The sequence below is a fragment of the Lepisma saccharinum genome, chromosome 21 (genome assembly GCF_977018435.1).
Source record: "Lepisma saccharinum chromosome 21, izLepSacc3.1, whole genome shotgun sequence".
NCBI classification, from domain to species: Eukaryota; Metazoa; Arthropoda; class Insecta; order Zygentoma; family Lepismatidae; genus Lepisma; species Lepisma saccharinum.
In genome coordinates this window covers 44,106,801-44,130,654 of record NC_139249.1, presented here as the reverse complement: position 1 = coordinate 44,130,654, position 23,854 = coordinate 44,106,801, and the positions used below count along the sequence as shown (strand labels likewise).

Below are 23,854 nucleotides of genomic sequence, written 5' to 3'. Positions count from 1 at the left end.
CTGTACTATCTACTGTATGTTGAACACATTTATATATATATAGATAGATAGAAAAAAATACTGTGCCTTAATCTTCAAAGCAAGTCATTAAAATATTTCCTTTCAATGTTGTATCCTTTGTTTGGCATTATAATTTCCATAAGTTTATGAGCAAATAAATATTTCATCTGCAGGGCTCAATGAAACATTTTCTGGTTAAGAAATAAGCGATTACAGTATGTTGCAATGTACCTGTTTCTGGAATATTCAAATTTCTGAATACATTGTTACATACAAAATTCATGACTATTCGAGAAAGAATTGGAGCTGATTTTTCATGTGCATGGCATGAAACTGAAGAGTTGCAAAAGAGTATTTTTTTTTTACTTTATGTATTATATAATTATGTATAACAAAAAGTAATAGTTTGATTATGTCCGAGACCTATGAAATAAATTTTTAAATTAGTCAACTGCTGAATTAATGATGTCTTAGGGCCTGGTAAAATTGATGCGAGGGTGAGGAACATAGCTGGAGAGAAAAAAGACTGCCATCATACTTTCTTATTCATGTCCAACAAATCTTGCGACATTTTTACCAACAGTTCCAAATATGATTAAAGTGCCTGTAAATTATGAATTGTTACAAGAAATAGAAAAATGTGAGGTGTTTTGGAAACTGGTCTTTCATTTGAAAATAAAAATTATAATTTGTTTCGTAGAAAGGTTGTTCTTTGGAGGTACCTAAGAACTTCCCTGATAGCCTTTATGAATTTGGAAACTACTACTTTTTAACACTAGTAGAATTTCCAATGTTGCCACTGTAATACTCTACTTTGAATTTTGGTATTCAACATTGAATCATTCACATGTTTCTTCTTAAATTATTTATCACTGTGTCTTTTGGATATATGGTAGAATCTCGATTTTTTACATTTTTCAGGGGACCAGAGTGAATGGACATAAAGTGCTGAAAATTATAAAATTAAGGTAATCATAATTGACTGATGAAATGTGCCAACTGACACCAGTTACGATATAAATTAAAATGAAGCTACAATTACAATATTTGTTTTACAAATTGTTCACAGTAATTCACACACTATCACATTTTATCATTGATATACTATGATAGGATTGGTAGGTAAGAGTTGGATATCTATACACAGCTTCCAGCATTTCTGGGGTGTTTCTCAGCAGATGAGAGACAGTCTTTTGGATTGGAATATCTTGATAAAGACTATTTACCTTTATTTTAAAAAAGTTATGCTTGTGAGCAGAAAAAGTCTGCTAACTTGAAGATAAAATCAAAATGTAATACGAATTTTAGTGATATTGTATTTATATCTTGATACAAGCAACATCAAATCTTATGTACAAAGATGGAATTGAAGTCGAAGGCAAAATCAATGGTTTGTAAATGCAGAACCACTTCCAAGGGGATTTATATTCACAACATATTTTGCATGTTTCAATATCATAGTTTCAGAAGAAATCAATCCTGTTACTTTTCTGACAAAAGTCAAGCTTTGTGAAGGTCTGCAGGGGCATACTGTGTCATAGGAGCTTGGGTAGCTTGATACGAGACACACTCACGTCCTACATGTAAGAATTTAATTTTTTAATAATGGCAAATGCACATAGTTACAAAAAACTTCTCAATTACATACTGTTTCATTCACAAGTTCACTACACATTATTAAGAATGAATGACAGCACAGTAGATTATGATTTATGCAAAAGGGAAAAGAATGATATGCACTTTTTACAAAAGTTCAATTATAAACGTCAACGTTATTAAATTTTCGGGTATAAGATTATAATTTCCAAGAAACCTTGCTGAGAGGGGCTTTCAACGTATAGTTTAAAGTAATTTACATTTCATATGCTATATCCTCAAGCATGTCTGTGTTTGTGTTTTGCAGCCTTGGTGCCCTGATAGATTACGTTGTCGACTGATCATCTTGTCACAAAAGGTTTGTAACATGGAACCACAAACGTAACTCCAGAGAATTGGAGCTACGAATTAGTAACAAACTGCTACTTCCACTAGCAAGTTCTCACCCAGGGATTGCATTAAGACGAATGTCAATCCTCTAGAAGTGAAATAGGAAGGCAGGCAGCTACTGTCGGAATAAAAATTATAGATACTCAAGTTTGGACTCCAGTAATTAACCAGTAGACATAAACACGAGTTGCAGCAAAATTTAGCTTATTCGAATATGCGTTATTCTATGGATTTTCTTTTTGTTGAGAATGCCTTCAATTTCTATTCATTGTAAGAGCAAACGCGTGCCTTTTTTTGTTTTGCAAATGATTGCTGTATTGTATGTAGGTCTATTGCATAATTTTTAAATGGAGTCCAAACTGGAGAATCTATAATATTTAATCTGACAGTAATTGTACACGTCAATCAAAATTAAAGATCAGAATATCCAAAAAATGTATATTGGTTCACACACATTACATACGAATTTGCACGAAATGAAAATCATATTTTTTGTCCTGCTTGCTCCTGGTAGTGATAAGTAAAATATTTCATGACAATACATGCACTGCTAATGAGTGGGATTGGCTCATATGGCGGTTGCAACAGGTTCTTGCTTCGGATCTTGGCCAAGGTATAGACGTTATTTACATGACTAGCCAACAGTGTCGAAAAGCAATACAAAATATGCTACAATTAAGTTGTTGTTTTTACTTGGAAGCTGCTCATTTTAATAGATATTATGTTTTAAAGAAGGCGATCTTTAAAAATATTCATTACTCAATAAAATAATGGTGGAATTTCTTCTAAATACGGAAATGTCTCTTTCATGAGGTATCTATCTAATAGTGTTATACCAGCAATGGGAATGATAGGAAAGGGTTATGAATTGAAATTGTTTTTTTTTTTTCCCATACAACAACCATGCAGTGGGAAATATAAGCAATGAATATGCATTGCTGCCACAACACACTGTTACAGGAGTGCTTTGAATTAACGGCCATAAATTGCTGCCACAACACTTCATTGTAGAAGCGGGTTGAAGGAAGACGTTTTTAAAATTAAATTTTATCCGACATAGAAAAATAAAAGAAATGACGGAAATCATTGAAGAGTGTAGATATGAAATTTAAACCTGATATTTCAAAACATATGGCATGTATGTTGTGGAAAAGATAAGAAACGAGTATGCATTGCTGCCACAACACTTTGGGTTGATGGGAGACGCTCTTTAAAATTTAACCATTATTTCACAAAATAGTGGCAGAACTCCTTGAAAATATGTAGAAATAAAGTTTAAAATGAAATATTTCTCCACATGTGGCAAGCATTTAGTGGGAATGATACGAAACGTGTATGTATTGCTGCCACAACACTTCGTTGCAGGAGAGGTTTGAATGTATTGCTGCCACAACACTTTGTTGCAGGAGAGGTTTGAATGTATTGCTGCCACAACACTTTGTTGCTGAAGTGGTCTGAAGGAAGCCGCTCTTTGTAAATATTCGTTATTCCACAAATTGATGGCATAATTCCTTGAGAAAATCCATTTAAAAGCAGAAATTATGTTTAAGTAAAATATTTTCTTCATGTGGCATGCATTTAGTTTTGAAAGATACGAAACGGATAGGGTATTTTTGGAGGGCAGTCTTTCGCAATAAATTACTTCTTTCTTCGTTCAAGTTTTTAAGTAATGATTTTGCTACGCCGCCATTTAAAACAAGAGCTCCTGAATCGTGTTGTTTGGCCCTTAAGATTCAAGATCCACATTTAAGTTCAAGTCTGACGTCATTGTTATGACGTTGCACTAGCACATGCGCATGCCTACATTTTACGCTACGTATTAGAAGAAGACAAGGAAAAAGTGTTGTGGTAGTAATTCCAACCCAAAAAAAATCGGGTGCTCCACATTGGAAAATATATCCTTCCCCGGAAAGTATCTCGAATATGTTCGTGATTTCTTTTACGATAGTGTAAAACATAGCAGGCAATGTGCTGGTACAATTTTGCACATTTACGTCCCTGCGTCGCCATGTGGGGACCAGCAGATTTTAGAATTTCGTAAAAAAAACCAAGTTTTTCTTCTTTTCCTCTTCGGAAAACGGAAAATTTTGTTTTTATGTCATAGGCTTATAGGCACATCTGTATTGAACAAAACAAGGTATAATTTGTAACCCCAGTGCTCTTAGTACCAGAGATATAAAATATTATATAAAAGCATGCTGAAATTTAAAATTTCCGCTGAAAATGCCTTGGTCGTTCATGCGTTTACCGGGAAAACATGTTCGGTCATCTAAGGGCTCAAGAAAATGCATTTTTCTATGTATTAAAATGGTGAAAAAATCTATTTTTTTCAGCCTTCCCGTCCTTTTGTCAGTGTAAACAGTAAGATCAGTGTTTACCTGACTTGTCATTTGTTTTTTCCCGGTAGTCCGTTTTTCTATCGTTACTGAAAATTAAAAACGAGGTTTGTAACCCCAGTGTTCTTAATTCAGTTAAAAAAACATTAATGTACATGCGCCGAATTTCAAATTTCCGCTCAAAAAAAATCGGGTGCTTCACATTGGAAAATATATCCTTTCCCGGAAAGTATCTCGAATATGTTTGCGATTTCTTTTACGATAGTGTAAAACATAGCAGGCAATGTGCTGGTACAATTTAGCACATTTACGTCCCTGCGTCGCCATGTGGGGACCAGCAGATTTTAAAATTTCGTAAAAAAAAAACCAAGTTTTTCTTCTTTTCCTCTTCGGAAAACGGAAAATTTTGTTTTTATGTCATAGGCTTATAGGCACATCTGTATTGAACAAAACAAGGTATAATTTGTAACCCCAGTGTTCTTAGTACCAGAGATATAAAATATTATATAAAAGCATGCGGAAATTTAAAATTTCCGCTGAAAATCCCTTGGTCGTTCATGCGTTTACCGGGAAAACATGTTCGGTCATCTAAGGGCTCAAGAAAATGCATTTTTCTATGTATTAAAATGGTGAAAAAATCTATTTTTTTCAGCCTTCCCGTCCTTTTGTCAGTGTAAACAGTAAGATCAGTGTTTACCTGACTTGTCATTTGTTTTTTCCCGGTAGTCCGTTTTTCTATCGTTACTGAAAATTAAATATGCACAGATAATAGACTTGTTTGAAGGCGAAAAAATACTTTCTCATTTAAACACAACAAGGAATTTCATTCTTCCGTGCTGTTTACATTAAATCTATTCTCTACAGTAGACTATGTGAACTACTATAAGCTAATGCAATATTCATGTACATTACATGTAGACAATGCATGTAGATGTAAACTTATAGTCTACGGCACATCAGTGGTCATCGCATCAGCACACAGAGCCACCGTCATAATGCACAATTTGGCTCACCTGGGTTCATTCAAAATTTCTGAATCATCTGCTATATCCCATATGCTTAGCCCCTTCATAAGACTATCTCTACCCAAATCTTAAAAAAAAAACACCAGAAGAGGAGTTGTTTTGTCACAACTGCTGAGGTCATATAGGTTGTAAAGGCAAGTTTTCAGTAACAACCATTTATCTTTTTAGAAGGTTTTCTAAAATTCCGACAAAAGTCAAACGAATGAGACAGATTTCACAAAGAACATGTTAAATAAAAACATCAACATCATTCGCAAAATCTCATTTCTTCTAAATAAAGCTAGAAGCTATCCACAAACCCTCGTAAATGTATTATGAATGCTTGCATAAGGAAAAATTCCATCAAATCAATTTTCCAGATTGTATTTTCAAAGATAAGTTTTTCCTTTGTCGGGATTTGTATCCCCAATTCTTTCGTGAATTATCAAATTAATTCAAAATTTAGCACTTAAAGAACGTTTTTCTTTTGGTACTAAGGACAGTGTGGACGAATTCGCTAGTGAGTTTTCAAATGTGTTTTCAAGCTTCCATTTTGAGTAAATCTCTTTTTGCATTGAGGACATTCATATGGGCGAATTCCTTCATGAATTCTCAAATGGACTTTCAAGCTTCCAGTTTGAGTAAATCTCTTTTTGCATTGAGGGCATTCATATGGGCAAATTCCTTCATGAATTCTCAAATGGACTTTCAAGTTGAAATGATGAGTAAATCTCTTTTTGCATTGAGGGCATTCATATGGGCGAATTCCTTCGTGAATTCTCAAATGGGTTTTCAAGTTTCCACTTTCAGTAAATCTCTTTTTGCACTGAGGGCATTCATATGGGCGAATTCCTTCGTGAATTCTCAAATGGGCTTTCAAGTTTTTACTTTCAGTAAATCTCTTTTTGCACTGAGGGCATTCATATGGGCGAATTCCTTCGTGAATTCTCAAGTGGGCTTTCAAATGTCCACTTTCAGTAAATCTCTTTTTGCACTGAGGGCATTCATATGGGCGAATTCCTTCGTGAATTCTCAAATGGACTTTCAAGTGTCCACTATCATTAAATCTCTTCCTGCATTGATGGCATTCATGTGGACGAATTCCTTTGTGGCCTTCTTTTTTTAATTTTATGTTTTGGATAACTGTTTTCTTGCATTGGTTTCTATTCAACAAAATTAATTCATTATGTGTTTTGATATGACACATTAAATTTACTTTTTCTGTAAATGATATTCCACAATGAGTACAATTGAAACGATAAATCCTATCCTTGATTTCAGGTTTGATATTAATATTTTCTTTTCGATTGAGAATATTCCTATACTTACGTTTAATTAAAGCAACTGAGTTATTGAATGATTTTATATTACAACATATTGACATGGATCCAATGGTGTGATGATATTTAATACCTGCACCAACAATTTCATCAGTACACATGATTCCTGATGGTTTCCCACAATTTCTGATGAAAGCAGGTAATATTAAATTTTCTTCTTTGTTCCTGAAACAAAAAGTTTCAATATGCTGAATTACAAGAAATTATCATCTAACATAGGCTACACTCTTAAATTTATGCTTGCAGAAACATGTGTAACAGTATCTACCTACTGGCATATGAAACTACAACCACAGCCACATGTTGTTTACTACTCCATGGCAATTTTATCTTTTACTGCTCCATTCTGCAGCAGCTGCACATACTCTGGGTCATTCCCCGACTTTTCTATCATTTATATTCAAACTGAGAAATTATTATAATTCACAAGATAGGGAGGAAAGTTTACTGGGATTTTTCATATACAGGAGTTTAAAATAAAGGGACATTGCATATCAAAGTATTTAAATGCAATGCTTTAACTTTATGCTAACTTGTGAGTGAACAATCTAAAATTGTCATTTCGTAAAAATTCAAGTATTATCCATAATTAAGTTAAAAGGAAGAAGTTATTTTCCATACAATTAGATTATTTAAACTTTTAAATTTACTGCTGTTTTGTACTGTATCCCACCTGTGACACAAAAAACAATACAAATTTGCATCTCGATTAATCAAATAACCCAGTACTTAAACGCTAATAGCCTAAATGTGAACCATCAAAAAACAAATTTCATGATTTTTAACCCTGGCAACAAGAAGAACTTTGATAGATAACTTGACGGTCTACTTAGATGAGAATGAAATACAGTATGTTAACCAGCTAAAATTTCTAGGATTGATCATCGAAGATAAAACTAAATTGGGCATGTCATACTGAGTATATCTTGGATAAACTCACCAAAAACCTATACCTGTTGAAAATTCTTTCACAGTATCATATCAAGGAAATCATCATGAATCCATATTATGGTCTTATCTATCCCCACTTAGAGTACTGTATTACAGCTTGGGGAGGAGCAGCTCACGTACATACAAAAAGAGTATTTACACTACAGAGAAAGCCTGTTAGACTTATATGCAAAATACCATCCAAATCCACATGTAGAATTGCCTTTTGTGAAAACAAAATTTTGACTTTATATTGATTGTATGTAAATGATGAGATACAAAAATCTAGTAATCTCATAGAGCTTAGTGTTTATAAATACTATCACATAAATTTAAAGAATCATGTATATCTAACTTAAAAAAAATCATGCATACACTATATATTTTTATTATGGGCATACCTGTTTATCATTGTTTTTAATATTGTAAACGTTCAATTTATGTAAATTTGTGTATCACATATGTGCGTTATATAAACATCTGTGATGTTTTTATACTGTAATATCTCTTATACTATATCTTATCTATATTTACATGTATCTGATGATATCCATACCAATGCAAAAAGGGGTCAACAAATAAATAAAGATTATTATTATGACTTTTGTTTTCGATGACAAGCAAACAAGCTAAACCTTGCACACATGCGTGAGATTTTGGCAAGGTGAATTTGCAGCTTGGTCGATGCTCAAATGGCAACACATAGCATTCTGATGGGTGATAAACACACATAAACATGCTTCTCAGGACTGTTCATTATGAAAGTAAAGAATGGAATTGTACAAAACAAAGTGTCCTATTTCCTTACATTATCAGTGGGACTTCTCCTTCCATACAAACATTTGCAGTATATACAAGTATTGTGAAAGTGACAACACATAGTTACCATTATTGCTGGCACAAACGATATAAAAAATTAAGTTTGTGTAAGAGGAATAGAATGCATTGTACCTGCAACTGATTTAGGTAATCTGATATTAAAACAGAAACACACTATTGGTAAGAATTTCTGAAAGTTTCCATGTGAGGGAGATCCAGAAATTGAATTCACATGGCATGCATACGTGGCCGGAGCCTGATGCACATAGCACATATATATGCATATATATAGATGATGTGAATCTGTGCACCTCTTTCTTTTCAACTGAAAATGCGATAACCTCATGAAAGATCAAACTATTTATTTTCATGTGGTAAGTGTTTGCTGTCTCCATCATTTTGCACGAAAGGCGAAGTAAAATAAGCAAATCAATCAACCTTACAATACATACAATATTATTGTTTGGTTCAAGAATAATTAAGACTTCATAAGATGATATATTCATTTAGTTTCTTCTACAAAAGTTACTTCATGTCTTCTACCATCCTACCAAATTTCATGAAAATATGAAATGGTCAGGTTGAAGTTTTTTTTTTCTTTTTGGTGATGATTTGGCACAGAATGACCGTATGCATGTACATAAACCTCGTTTCAAAGAATATTGATTAATAAGCACAGCAAATTTCACTAATTTTATTTCATAGCCTTTCAGAATATACTTTTCCTTAAACTTCAATTTGGAAAAAAATTGCATGATAACCGCTTTGCCTTATAATGATAATGCAAATTTAGTAATCTGAGATGTTGACATACAAAAAATCAACATTATAAACAATACAATAGTTTTTTCTCGATTGTCAGTGGAGGAATCTTTATGAAAACTTTTTTAATGGAATATACATATATTTATGAACTTTAGAAAAAAGTTTCAGAATGGTATGCCACTTTGACTTTGAGATACAACTATTTCTGTTAAGCACTGTAGGCTCCCACCATGGCCTCAGCATTGACTGATCCATGCAAGATTAGGAAATTTAGCCCCGTTTCTCAGGAATTATGAGGGCTACAGAAGAAAAATTGTTCATGGGTTCATACCTTGGTAGTATTAACGAATACACCAAGTTTCATTAAAATCTGAATGGTGGGTGTCATTTCCTGGGGTTCATGTTTGAAGTCTGCTTTATGTACAGAAAGGCTAATCAGAACTAGACCTACAGTTTAAAGTGGGATCCGAACCACTATGTGCCTCTACAGGGTATCAAACCTGGGACACCTTGATTACAAGGCGACGATGCTACAACTCACCCATGAAAGAGGCCCAATCATTACCTGGGGGGATTTAAAATGGAATCAGTCTGATACAAGTTTCATGAAATTTAACACTTAAATGTATGGTGTTTTATTTCATAGCACATACCTCCATATTATATTTACCTGTGTAGGTGAAAATCTGTAGTAGTTTACCCATTTGTTAAAACCAGCATATGCTACTTTCCTACAGAGTTATAATATGAAGTACTGTGAAGAATATTGAATAACGATATATGCCTCAGAGAATATTAGATAATTCCAAACATTCATTTTAATAATATTCACCAGGGGTTTTCAAAGTTTTTGTTGTCGCAGTTCCCCTCAGATGCCAAAAGCTGCATTCACCATGCACCTACCATCAGCAATAATAGATAAATGCATGTGATGCATAAATTTATGTGACCATAAAAAAACAACACAAAATCTGTTCATGTGTTAATGTATGCATACAAGTAATGAAAACATAATGATAAATACAGATGATGCAATTTTCTTTAATGTTCATAAGCTGAGAGATAAAAACAGATAACACCATTAAGCCTTGTTTCCATGATTATGAAAAACTAAATATGCTGACCAAGGCAGTAATTTATTTTATTATATTAAAAACAAACTAAAATGTAACGTTTCAACCTTTTGTACTTGATACAGAGTCTGATGAAGACCTTGCTAGAAGGTTGAAACGTTACGTTTTAGTTTATGTTTTTAATATAATAAAATAAATTACTGCCTTGGTCAGCATATTTAGTTTTTCATAAAACAGAGTAAAAAACCAGTATATCAGGCAGATGGCAATGTTTAGCTGAGTCAGTGAGTTGTATGAGCTTGCTTGGTGGCACACATTATAACTAATCTGGGTATATATTTGGAAATGACAAGGATCATCTCAGTCTGGATATTTACTGTTGAATTTTATTTGGACTTGATCACAGTCATGGTCGAAAGTCCAGTTTCACGAAGATATAAAGTCACAGAAGGAAGCATAATGCGTAAGGCCTCATTATTGTTTAACTATGGATACTTATTCTTTGCAGATGGATACAAAATTAAGACATTGTCGCAGATAGAAACAAACATATACTTCACTATGTTGTCTGAGGAAAGTTCAGTAAGCTGCTCCTCTTCTGCTTTGGAAAACATTCATGGGAGGGTCTGCATTGAACGAATCTCTCATTCAGTTGTGCACTGGCGGCTGTGGAAAGTACTTTTTGAAGTGGATGAAGTTGTGTGAAATGCTCCACTTCATTGTAGTCCTGTTCCTTCTACCACCATGCTCAGTGTAGGTAAACAATCACCAATGTTTTTATGTTCAATCTTTTTCTTTGAAAGCAGCACTTCCTTTTGAAGGCATGCACAGGATTCTAGCAACCATTCTGACTGTGAGTAAAGTACTGTTGCCAGAACTGTCGTCTACTTATATGTTCAGATTTTGTCAGGGTTGTACAAAAGAACATCTTGTTACGAAGTAAATCATGCATAGTTTCTTATGAAGATCAAGATATTGATATATATTTTTATTAAGTATAAATTTCAGGAGAAAAGAAATATTTGTCAAAGTTCTCATGCTTCCCCTGCAACACTTCGGTGGATGAACTGATTCATGCCATTCACCAATTGAAGGCATAGTCCACACAGAATTTTTGGAGCATGGAACCACTGTAAACTGCAATTGGTACGTGAAGATTTTAGTAAAACTTCGTGCACGATTACTGCAAGTTATGCCTCGCAAGGATGCAATTACTCAATATGACAATGCACACCCACACACAATCCGAACACAGGATGCATTGCAGCATCTCAAATTCCATGAGATTTTACCCCACCAACAGTACAGCCCAGATCTCACACCTTGTGACTTTTTCCTTTTTCTGAGGCTGAAAGAGCACCTGAAGGGACACTGTTACATCTGTGATGCCGAGGTGCATGCAGATGTGCATCGCTGTTGCTGGGAGAAGATGCCTGATTTCTTCGCTAACAGGAGGCATTTGTGTGTGGACAATGATAGTGACTACGTAGAAAAGTAGTGACATCCTTGTAGAGGACATTCCAAACTTTAAGAAGTCATATAGTTCAGGTAAGTCAACGGTATCTGTTCAGCAAACACCAAAAAAAAAAAGAAAAAAAAGAAAGAGGAGAGGGTGGGATTTGAACCAGTGACCTTTCAGGCTTGACAAAAAGTAAGGAAAGCAGCGCCTAACCAACTGCTCTACCTTAACTTAATGACGTTATACCCTTAAAAAATGTTGACGTTTATGAAGACTCCCACCTTCCTGAGTTTCAAGCACATTTTCTCGACAAGTCCTGTAAAATATATGATTTTGAGAACTGTTCGATATTATGCAAGGTATTGTAAATAAAAGTGCTCCTCCGTAGTCGAGCGGGTTAAGGCGTTCACTTGTCTTGAGATCGTTCGCTGTGGGATGGCGTAGGTTCGAATCCGGCTCTGGTCGGAATTTATTCGGCCTACGTATAAGGCCGTTGGCAACCCACCATCATTAGGAAATTGGGAAGCTCCGAGTGAGTGAGCGTAACCCGGTCAAGAAGACCTACAATGGCTGGGGGTTCGTTGGGCTGATCACCCGTCACCCCAATACTGGTCTAAAATTTCCACGCTATAACAGGTGACGGAGGAACAGTGTGGGAGGGAGACCAGCAGTCGGTAGGTAAGCCCAGGCCCTTCAAGGGCTGTAGCGCTGTGGGGTTATGTTTATAGTTCAGGTAAGTAGCTTGCATATTATTGATTTCAAAATGGTCCCATACCACTGTGCGTGTGTGTGTAAACATGTGTAGGTATTCTGTTGATATTAGTTCCATCACAGCCCACCAGGCGGTAGGCATTTGTATACCCGAAGTGGCAAAGGTGAGCAAATTTTCTTTTGAGCAATGTAAGAAGTATCTACAACACAGATTTCCCAATTTAACACTGTTAGATTTCTACCTCTGGGAAACTGAATAATAATGTGTACCCCACAAAGCCATGGTCATTGGATGACATGAAACATACAATTGACTCTTCCTGTGCTTCCATTCCTACAGAAACCATATATGCTGTTTGTTGATCTGTTCTACAGCATTGCAGACAACTTACTGCTGCAAATGAATATCTGTAACTTTAAGATATGTGACTAGAAAAAAGTTTATACTTGGTGTTATTAGTGTTCCCATTATTATATTTCAAAAGAGTGTAAACACTATTTTGGGACATTCTGTATGTAAGTTTCTACTGGCCTCACTTCCACCTGATCCAACTCACTCACTCACCCATGGTGGGAGATCATCCAAACAGTTAGATATGGGGTGGAGTGTGGTCACCATGTCAAACCCCAGTCTTTGTTGTATGTTTCCATGACCAGGTACGTGGGTCGTTCAATATATAAGTTTCCGTATGCTGTAAAAAAAAATAAAAATTAAGATACATTAGAAAACTATACATACATGTGTAGCAGGATCCTTCCTCACTTCTCCACATAATCCCCATAGAGATTCAGGCATTTGTCCCACCGTTGCTCCAATTTGACCATACCCTTTGCAAGAAAATCAGGGCTGTGGCTATTGAGCACTATTCTCACATTCCGCTTCACTTCTTCATCTGTTTCGAAACGGTAACCTTGCAATTCAGACTTTAACACTGGAAAAAGATGGAAATCCCTTTGCGCTAAATCGGGGCTGTATGGAGGGTGGGGCAGCTGTTCCCACCCCAATTCTTCAATTTTGTGTAGTGTCTGCACTGCTGAGCGTTATCTTCAAGAAGAATGACACCAGATGACAGGAGACCTGGTCGCTTATGTCGAATTGCGTTTTTCAGTTTATCCAATGTTTGACAATAACGGTCAGCATTAATTGTTCTTCCTCGCTCCAAAAAGTCCATCAGCAGAACACCCTTAGAATCCATGCTTCTGAACTCCTTATGACGCGAGCCCGCATTTTCCGAACAAGCATTTACTTTTCGCCCTTGAGCGCATGCGCCTTCACGTCTATTAACGAATCAATTGTTGTTCTTGTAGACGAAGGATGGCGCTTGTGAAACATGTGCTTCTTTTTAATGGCATTGCTTTATACAATATTTTATAGCACAGGGAAACTTATATATTGAACGTCCCTAGTATATACGTTTTAGGAGATAGGCCATGGCTTGGAGAAGAGAATAGAGAGGTGGGAGTCTACGAAGGCAGATATTAGTTCAGTGGGGGAAATGTAGTTGGACACAATGGGTCTCCCAGTGTTGTTAGGATTGTCAATTGTGTGGAGAAGACAGAAAGCACAGACACTGGAGATTAGAGAGGTGGGAGTCTACGAAGGCAGATATTAGTTCAGTGGGTGAAATGTAGTTGGACACAATGGGTCTCCCAGTGTTGTTAGGATTGTCAATTGTGTGGAGAAGGCAGAAGGCACAGACACTGGAGATTAGAGAGGTGGGAGTCTACGAAGGCAGATATTAGTTCAGTGGGTGAAATGTAGTTGGACACAATGGGTCTCCCAGTGTTGTTAGGATTGTCAATTGTGTGGAGAAGACAGAAGGCACAGACACTGGAGATTAGGGAGGTGGGAGTCTACGAAGGCAGATATTAGTTCAGTGGGTGAAATGTAGGTGGACACAATGGGTCTCCCAGTGTTGTTAGGATTGTCAATTGTGTGGAGAAGACAGAAGGCACAGACACTGGAGATTAGAGAGGTGGGAGTCTACGAAGGCAGATATTAGTTCAGTGGGTGAAATGTACGTAGTTGGACACAATGGGGCTCCCAGTGTTGTTAGGATTGTCAATTGTGTGGAGAAGACAGAAGGCACAGACACTGGAGATTAGAGAAGTGGGAGTCTACGAAGGCAGATATTAGTTCAGTGGGTGAAATGTAGTTGGACACAATGGGTCTCCCAGTGTTGCTAGGGTTGTCAATTGTGTGGAGAAGACAGAAGGAACAGACACTGGATGTGTCAGGGATGAGAGTGAAGTTGGAAAGGCCTTCAGGGAGGCCTCTGGAAAAAAAAATCACAGATTGAGGCCAACGCCTCAATTCATCCTCCTCATCCCACCCATAATACAACCTATGTCTGCATCAAGCCCTATCAACCATGGCTTTGTTGCAATGATCCCATTGAAAGTAAATTACGCCATTACAACACGAAAGCGTCCGTGGCTTTTCAACCACACATGTACGAGGGGCATACTATAATGATTTACACTTTATTTTTTTTCAGGTCCCATGGTCCACCATTCGAGAAGTAAGGACTGGTATATGAAGCAACAAGTCTAATCTACCAATTGCAGGCAGCAGTGCCCAAAAAAGATTCCCAGTGTTCACACAGCAGCACGTTCCATACATCATTGTCAGCTGACTCTTGGGCAACATGGAAAGCGACTATAATTGCCAGCGTTGGGACAAGTTGGTTTCTATGGAGAGAGGGTGTGACCACAGCAGAGATTTACAGATGATCGGTGGCAGTGTGTGCTGAACAAGTTCTGGAAGGAAAGTGATTGTTACAACACCAACAAACATGAGACAGGTTGAGCAAGTAATTCTTCAGAACAGGTGCATCATCTTTTCTGAAATGGAGGTGACCATGGGCCTGTCCAGAAACACCCTGCAGCCAATCGTGCACTATCACCTTAATATGGTGAAAGTGTGCACCAGATGGGTTCCCAAATCCCTGACATCGGTGCAATGGCAGCAGCGTGTGAATGTGAGCAGACCCCCTTGTCCCTTTTTCTGTTGATGTGCATCCTGTTTTCCAGCCATCCACCCAATTGTAAATGGTTTTCCGTGAAGGCACATGTTCACCACACACTGTCACCGATCATCTGTAAATCTCTGCTGTGGTCACACCCTCTGTCCATTGAAACCAACTTGTTCAAAGCTGACCATTATAGTCGCTTTCCATGTTGTCCAATAGTCCGCTGACAATGATGTACAGAACGTGCTGCTGTGTGAACACTGGGAACCCATTTTGGGCACTGCTGCCTGCAATTGGTAGACTAGACTTGTAGCTTCATATGCCAGTCCTCACTTCTCGAATGGTGGACCATGGGACCTGAAAAAAATAAAGTGTAAATCATTATAGTATGCACCTCGTAGAAATTTTAGATTATGAAATAGTAGATATCATATGTAATTAAAAATGATGAAGAGAACGATAAAATGCTTACATAGAATTCAAAGCTTGTTACTGTACGAGTTTGTCTTTGATCAATGACTGGTGCAATTCATGAAGCACATAGTCCTATGAAATGAGACCGTCATATGATTTGAAGACAACAGTCGATATTTGGCATCAGTTTTCCCTAACATTATTTTCATCTTGAATATCCTATATTATCAGGCTAGTCTTAGATATTGTTAGTCCTACTTCTTACTTGAATGTTTGCCTCCCCCCCCCCTGCTTGCCTGTTCCCTTGTAATTTATTTCCACCTAAGATTAAACATGCAATGCCCTCCTGACTCCACTGTGGTTGTGCCACTGCATTCAAGCATACTTTGCAATAAGCTGTAAATTTTAGTCTGTGAACTCTTTCATGACATCCCATTGGCAGACGCAACAGATGTCAGGAGAAATGTATCCAGAGCAGCTGTGGCATCCCAGGGTGACAGTAGTCTAACAGTGAAGAACTGAAGTGAAGCATAAGACAGGCCATGAAAAACAATTAAGAGAAATTCAATGTCAACTAGATACCTCGTGGGCAACCAAAAGAGTCCATGTTGAAGTGAAGAGATAGTACAAAATTGCAGTTACCAATTTTGATTAAAACAACCACAAGTTGCTCTCTTCTACGTTTTATGTGCCATTTTGACTTAAATCTGTGAAAGAATTTTGCAACACACTCTTTGACAAACATTGGAAAAATCTTATTGACAATAGTAAAGAAAATTATAATGTAGATATTTTCGATTACCTGGAATTAGTATCTTCATCCTTTACTGGGTAGTTCAAATTCACATCCGTCAGATTTAATATGTTCCTTTCTTCTGTTTTAATAGTTGGGATTTCTTCATCATTATATTTCACATCTTCCTCCATCTTCACATATTCTCTTTTCACAAATGACATTTTGCTTTCTTCTCCTACATTAAATATATTTTCTTCCCAATTGAATGCATTTCCCTCTTCTTTGACTTCTGATTTGGAGACAACTGACTTCTCTGCCATATATATATTTCTCATTGAATCAGGTTTTGTATCCGGTGATATCACAGGTCCAAAATTATCCAAATCATTCCCACAAATGTCATCAACTTCACGTATGGCATGTTCAAGCACCGAAGTTTTCTCAAAGCTTGTATCTTCTGATTTGAAGTGAGCACTGGAATATGGGATTACTGGTAGAGACTTGCTATCTTTAATACATGTTTTTTGTGAAGTGCTAAAATTGGCTTCCCTTTCACACTTCAATGTTGTGCTTTCAGATGATATATTTTCACTGAAATCATCAGACAAGAGAAGATAAACAGTCAAAAGAGTGATTAAATCAATAAAACAAATACAACAAACTTTTCTCAAAATTTCTGAGAAGAGGTTGTAATGAAAGTTGTTACGTACCCAATAAGACCAAATAATGTAAATAGTTTGCCAAAGCGGAATAGAGAGAGATGGCAAAACCACGCGTGCAAAATTGAAAATTAACACAATATACGTGAATAACTATATAAATAAGAACAAAGCAAATTGGAAAGATGAGAAACAATAGAATCTATTATAAGAACATAAAGAATAAATATAAAAGGAATAAATTAATGTATATATTCGATAAATCAAATCAGTGATCATATGTTACTTAATCAGAAAACTAAAAAAGTAAAAGCACCGATACAAATTTGTGTCTTTGAACAGATCTTGAATCTGTCTGATTGATTTACCATCCACATAGTGGAAATTTTGTTTACATCAGTGGTGGCAAGTTCCAGTCGACGCCCCACAGAACTTTTGGTTTCGCATTTCAGCCGTGGCACCTACTTGGATGCACATGTAAGTCATCTTGCACCAAGTATACACATTGTTGCACATATTTATTGTTGGCGCATTCTAATCACAACCGTAAGGGAGGAGATTAGTATAGTGTGGCTACTCTAGGACCATGATAAAATTCAAGTATAATTCCCAGTTTTCAAGGCAAGTTTCCAAAAAATTCAAGGCCACAAGGACATGTTTTCTCTATTTCAACCTTGCATATTACCGCCTCTCAACACCCATACACATGCACCAGAGGCTCAGCCACAAACTTTTGACGGGGGGGGGGGGGGCAAGTACCAGGACAAATGTACCAATAATAATAATAATGACATTATGACGATTATTATTATTATTATTATTAGTGGTGGTAGTGTCAAAGACGTTATCATCCTCATAAATTACACAAAAAGGAGGTAGAAGTCTGTGTTGAAAGCATTTGTGTTGCAACAAATGATTTTAAACATTTAAAAAAAAAAAAAAAGTTCAATTTCACATTCATTAATAATGGAAAACAAGTACACAAACTGTATTTTTGAATGGCAGAACATGCATGATAAATGCATTCCAAATATTATTTTTCTCCTACATATAACATGTATATCTTTCATGTACAACATATGTTTTACACATATTCAAAATGGAGTGATGTAGAATAATAAAATACATGCCAACACTAAATTGTGTACGTATTCAAAGTTCCTTTAATATATATATAGAGAGAGCATACGTCTATTACTTATATTCATTACATAATCAATTCATCCATCTCATAACAAACCAACAGCAAAAATTATATAAATTGTCTCTCAAATGTGCATGTTCCTTTCCTCATGCATGTCTTATTTCTCTCTCTGGTAATTTACAATGCATTACAGAAAACAATCATATTGCGAGTGAAGCGAAGAAAGAAATTTTTAATCCATTTTCTTGCAAACTGAAAACAATATTGATATAATAGGTTGCAAATAATTTCACGAGGTGCCATGGTATTCTCTCTTTTACAACTTTTATAATTTAGCTAGTTGGGCAGCCAGGGTCAAATACCGCCGCTCCCTAGCTATGGCTCTGAACTTGACGAGATGAAGAAAAGCAGGCATTGCGAGCGAAGTGAGCTAGAAAATTTTATAAAATGTATTTTTATTTGCATAAGATTTGAAATCGAAGGTAACAATTGCCCCTCTGTGCCCTCTGCAGGTGCCCTTTGCCATTAATGTTTGCTCCCTTGCCCTCCTTAGAACTGATTTCCATTCAAGGTTGGGGGGGCATGCCCCTGTGGTTGTGCAACTGATATGTACACACAAATATAGTAACAATATGAAGTGTCTGTGTAATTGCAATGTAGCCAATTTAATTAATTAATTTAAATAAACGGTATATTTAAAACATTTAATTTGAGGTGCTTAATTTACATTTGCCATTTCACATACTCAGACTCGAAATACATCTACAAGTCACACAAATATTATGGTATATATTCTAACCTGCAAAACATTGTTAGTTGTGTAAGAATTTCAAACTCAAATCTACCTAATCATCTTCAAGAAATCTTATCTTGCAATAATCTTCCATCTGTCAGATTGCTCTACAAAAGCCAGTAACAAAGTCAGGGTGGCTACAAACAAGCAGAAATGAAATTTACATTTTTTACCAACAATTACAAACTTAACTAAATCGATTTGTTCCAAATGGAAATAATAAACTCATACTGATCCAGGTATGGATTTGTTAAGTACCAATATTATCTTCTATGAAATTCAATTAATTTCTCTATTCTCTATGATTTGAATTCAAACTGCAAAATAGTGAATTTGGAAAATTATTACAATTCACAACCTAGGGAAGGATTATGGAATTTTATCATTCACAGTAAGTTGGATTATGGAATTTTATCATAAACAGTAAGTTTAAAATAAAATACTTCATTATTTTTAAAGTTACCACTAAATGAGATTAGAGTGAAGAGTGATTGATTAAGAAATACATATTGTAATTTATCAGTCTCCTTATCCATTCTCGGTATTATATGTTGATATTTCCACTGAGGCTTGGTACCCTCTGCTTGCAAGAACCATGAGTGCGGACTCATTTTTTTTATGCATAAAGCTAGTTCTACCATCTCTGTGAAGCAAACAACTTAACTCTTGCATATAAGTAAAACAATTGAATTCTACAAAATAAAGTGTCATATTTCCTTACATTATCAATGGAATTTCTGCATCAGTACAGTATATCCAAGTGAAGTACTGTCAAACTGACAACATGCAGTTATACCATTATTGCTGACAAAAAAGGTATGTAGGTATTAGAAATTTAATGCATGGAATTCATAGAATTGCATTCTATAGGTACCTGATTTAGCTAACCAAACATTAAAACAGGAACACTGTGTTAATAACAGCTTCTGAAAGTTCATATACGAGGGGCATCCTAAAAAAGCTCCAATGGTGCCTGTACGCAGCACTAGTGGCCAGAGAGCGACACACACATGTATGCAGGAAGAAGTGGCATGTAGCTGTCATCTGGTACAGTCGCAATGCAGCCGTTTTAGGACAGTTCTAGGTTAGAGATTGCAGCTCTCATACAGTCTCCCACAGACTGCAATGTAGCCTAAGTGTAGTAATCAGATTTTTGCACAGAGCCACCTGCAATCATGTTAGAAGCGCAGACCGGATGTCGTAAGTGATAGTATGGTCAAACGATGGTGCAGACATTTCACACAAGGCCAAGCGAATGTGCACAAGCCCATACAGCTGAGTACACGCGGACCCTTTGCATCACTTCAGGTGAGAGATCTTGGGCCACTCCCTGTACAACCCTGGCCTTGCATGTACAGAATTTCATCTCTTTGTTCAACTGAAGAGGTTTCTCGCAGGACAAGGATTTGACAGCTACACTGTGGAAGAGATAGTTCTAGTCTTTGCTGTCAAGACACATATGCCATGAGCATACAAAATTTAGTGCCATGCTACGACAAATGACCAAACAAAGGTGGTGATTATGCCAAAAATTAGGTAGGACTCACTGTTACTAATGCAATAAATTACTACTGATATTCTTGTTTCATTTATGCCTAATCGGTAGTGGCCTTGATTTATTTTTTCCAAATTGTGTATTTTTTATTTTTTACTATTTCGCGTTATTTTTCCCAAAATTCACATTTTCATTTTAGTGAATTTTCTGGCAAATACCTGACATTATGCCTTCATGATGTTTTTAAACTACTGTTTCAAATTGTAATTCACATGGCCTATGGCTCTTCGTGACACTTTGATACCTTGAAAGTTATTTTCGGAAAGTTACTTTCCATACCCCCTTTTTAATATTGATGTAAGGGATTTACGTAATGGAATTTTCCCCGTATATACTGAAGGGTGCATAATGACCATAAGTGCTGATGCACCCAACATTTTTAAATCAATCAAACTCACGTGACAGATACAGATAAATTGTGGCACCAGAAATTGAAATTATCTTTTTTTGACTTGTTAGTACGTTTCCCAAAATTCGCGTTTTTGTTTTAAAACATTTTTCTGCCAAATATGGGAAACTTAATACTTCCATTGTGCTTGTAAACTATTATTTTAAATTGTAAGTCACATGGTCTACATTTCGTGACAGTTCGATATATTAGATCATATTCTTGAGGAAGTAAAAGTAAAGCACTCCCCTATGCTTAGCAGCAAGCCATGAAGCCATCTAGGGGTGTGGAGTTAGGGCCCCGACACTTTCTTGATCATGGCTGAAGGTGGGGATGATGTGACCAGCACCAAGCTCCTGGCTACCTTTACCCCCAAAGTTTCCTCCAGGTATCCGCTTGATACGACGTTGGGTGAGCGCCGGAGCAGTTTGAACAGGTGGAAAAGATCCCGGTTCTCCCCTGCAGGGGATCGACCCCAGATCTCTCACATGCTAGTCAGACACGCAAATGACTGAGTTCCATTATTTCTCGCTCGATTAATGCCAATGGTGTGCATTTAGTTTGGTAATTCAAACCACATCTCGCGCGACAAATACTGAAGATGCGGCTCCCGTGTGACGGTAGATACGCACTCGATCTCCCGTTAGAACCCTGCCAATTTGCTCTGTGATGCAAATTGTTTTGATAGAAGTTGAAAAAATCGTGGGAAATACATGATTTAATGCGGTTGTCAGAATTATTCCATGTATAACAAGCAAGAAAGTTTAATCTTGAATAAAATGTTTGAAAACTTGCACGTTCCATGTACACAAATATGGCACATTTGGATTACATGGAATTTTTCATTGTTTTAGGACATTTTCTTTTTAAAAAAAATGGATAAAACAGCAACAATTCGCATTTTTATGCCAAATTCGTATTATTTCGATATTTAGAACAGGCGAAAAGTGTGTCCAGACATTACTCCATATTCATAAACACAACTTTGCGGCAATTAAGATTTTTCACGGTTTTCGCGTTTGCGAAAAATCAAGGTCCGTACTAATTGGAAATTACTTTCTGGGCACCCCTCATATAAATCAGTAGATGGAAAGTGAAAATTTAGCAGGGCTGGCAGAGAAAAGTCAATTCTTGGAGAAAGTCATTTACTTTTATGATTTGAGTAAATATATTAAAATATTTACGTATTTATTATTAGTATTTTATTTCATAATATTGGACATTAACTTCACTGAGTGAGAGATAAATGATCTCTCACGAGTTTAAACAGACAGGACAGAAAGTGGCGTTAATTTCATTATTATTGCAATATCATTGTAAAATTACATTAACTTGTGCAAAATCAGTAATATGTCAGGATGATGAAAGAAAACCTTTGTAAGCACGTCTACATTAAATAAGGCAAAGTGAGACAGAAGAGTAATAAAATTCCAGCAGCATATTTGCAGTCCAGAGCTCTTGTTTGTGCATGCGATTTTTGTTGGATGTTGCAATCAGAAGACATCCAACAAAAATCAATTCCATAAGAGTGGCATGCAATTTCTGTCGTATGTTGTAATGACATACTTTGTCGGGTAGCGATATTTGACAAAAATCGAATGTATCAATGTAACCTATTTGTTTCCATGATCCTTCAGTTTGTCCAACAAAATGCCTTACTACGATGTCAAACAACTATCGGACGGCACCACCTGCTCCCACCCCCTCCACCTGTGGACAGTTCTGCCCCTTACTACTCCCATACAGATAAGAAAAAATGATAATTCAATGAATTTTCCACGTAATATTTAGAGGTTTAACACATTTTTCTGCCCCTCCAGAAATTTCTCTCTCTAGTGCCAGCACTGATTTTTGGCGACGTGGTTGAGTTGTGCATAAAAGGGGCCTAAAACTTCAGGCCGAAACTTAGCAACAAGATTTCTGATTTCTTGTTCCCGTGCAGAGTTCCATGAGGATATCTTTAAAAGAAAAAAGAAAAAAAGTCAAGCAAGACAAAATTCCCTGACATTTTTTGACACCTCAAATTCCCTGACTTTTCCCGGTTTTCCAGGTCTGTTGCCAACCTGAAAGTAAACAGATCGAGAGAATTGTGTTTTATTTTTCACACATTATTTTCCTTCCTCAATAAAAATAACTCAACTGTGAAAATCTCGCGTCAGGGCATTTATCAACATGTATAAATTCAATAGGATTTGGATTAATAAAGGTTGCAATTTTTCATGTCTACGGAGAAAAATTCAAGCAGAATTCACACAGAATTACCAGTGAGTAGCCACCCTGTAGTATAATTCCCAAAGTTTAAAGGAAAAAAAGCTGGAAAAAGGATACAAGAATTCCTAAATTGTAGAAAAGCGGAAATAGAAGCAAATCCAGAAGGAAGCCCACGAAGGAAGTCCAGATCTAAACCCTGCATCGAGAAGGAAGTACAGATCCAGATCCTTCATTAAGAAGGAAGTCTGGATCCAGAACATCCATTAAGGAAGAAGTCCAGAAGGAAGTCCACATAGAAGAATATACAAATCAAGAAAAGAAATAATAAAGAGCATATTGAGATGAACGTTGACTGTAAACAAGAATTGTAGAAGAACATAGCTTATCATGTAAATATTCTGATTCCATGTATCCTTTGTTTAAAAAATATATTTGTTTAACCATCTCCATTGGAAGGCATCCTGTCTGGTTTCGTTGTCTACAAAGAACGCTACCCTGAAGGTATTCTAGCTGAGGTTAAAGATTAAGATTTATGCACCTTGCACCAAATAGAGGTGAC

General features: G+C 36.3%; 1 protein-coding gene across 8 annotated transcripts in view; it reads right to left on the bottom strand.

Annotated features, from left to right (window-relative positions):
• The window catches only part of LOC146003899 (uncharacterized), a 500,546-nt gene that overhangs the window by 14,979 nt on the left and 461,713 nt on the right, over positions 1-23,854 (bottom strand). For 6 of the 8 annotated variants that reach the window (XM_083142368.1, XM_083142366.1, XM_083142371.1 and 3 more), the window contains 2 exons: positions 16,612-17,136; positions 2,391-6,831 (listed from right to left, as the gene is read on the bottom strand). In XM_083142368.1, the coding sequence (XP_082998494.1) occupies positions 5,844-6,831; positions 16,612-17,136 (1,513 nt within the window). In that variant the 3' untranslated portion in view covers positions 2,391-5,843. Of the gene's footprint in view, positions 1-2,390; positions 6,832-16,611; positions 17,137-19,193; positions 19,279-23,854 lie in introns of those variants that run through there. The other 2 variants (XM_083142372.1, XM_083142374.1) reach the window with 2 other exon arrangements.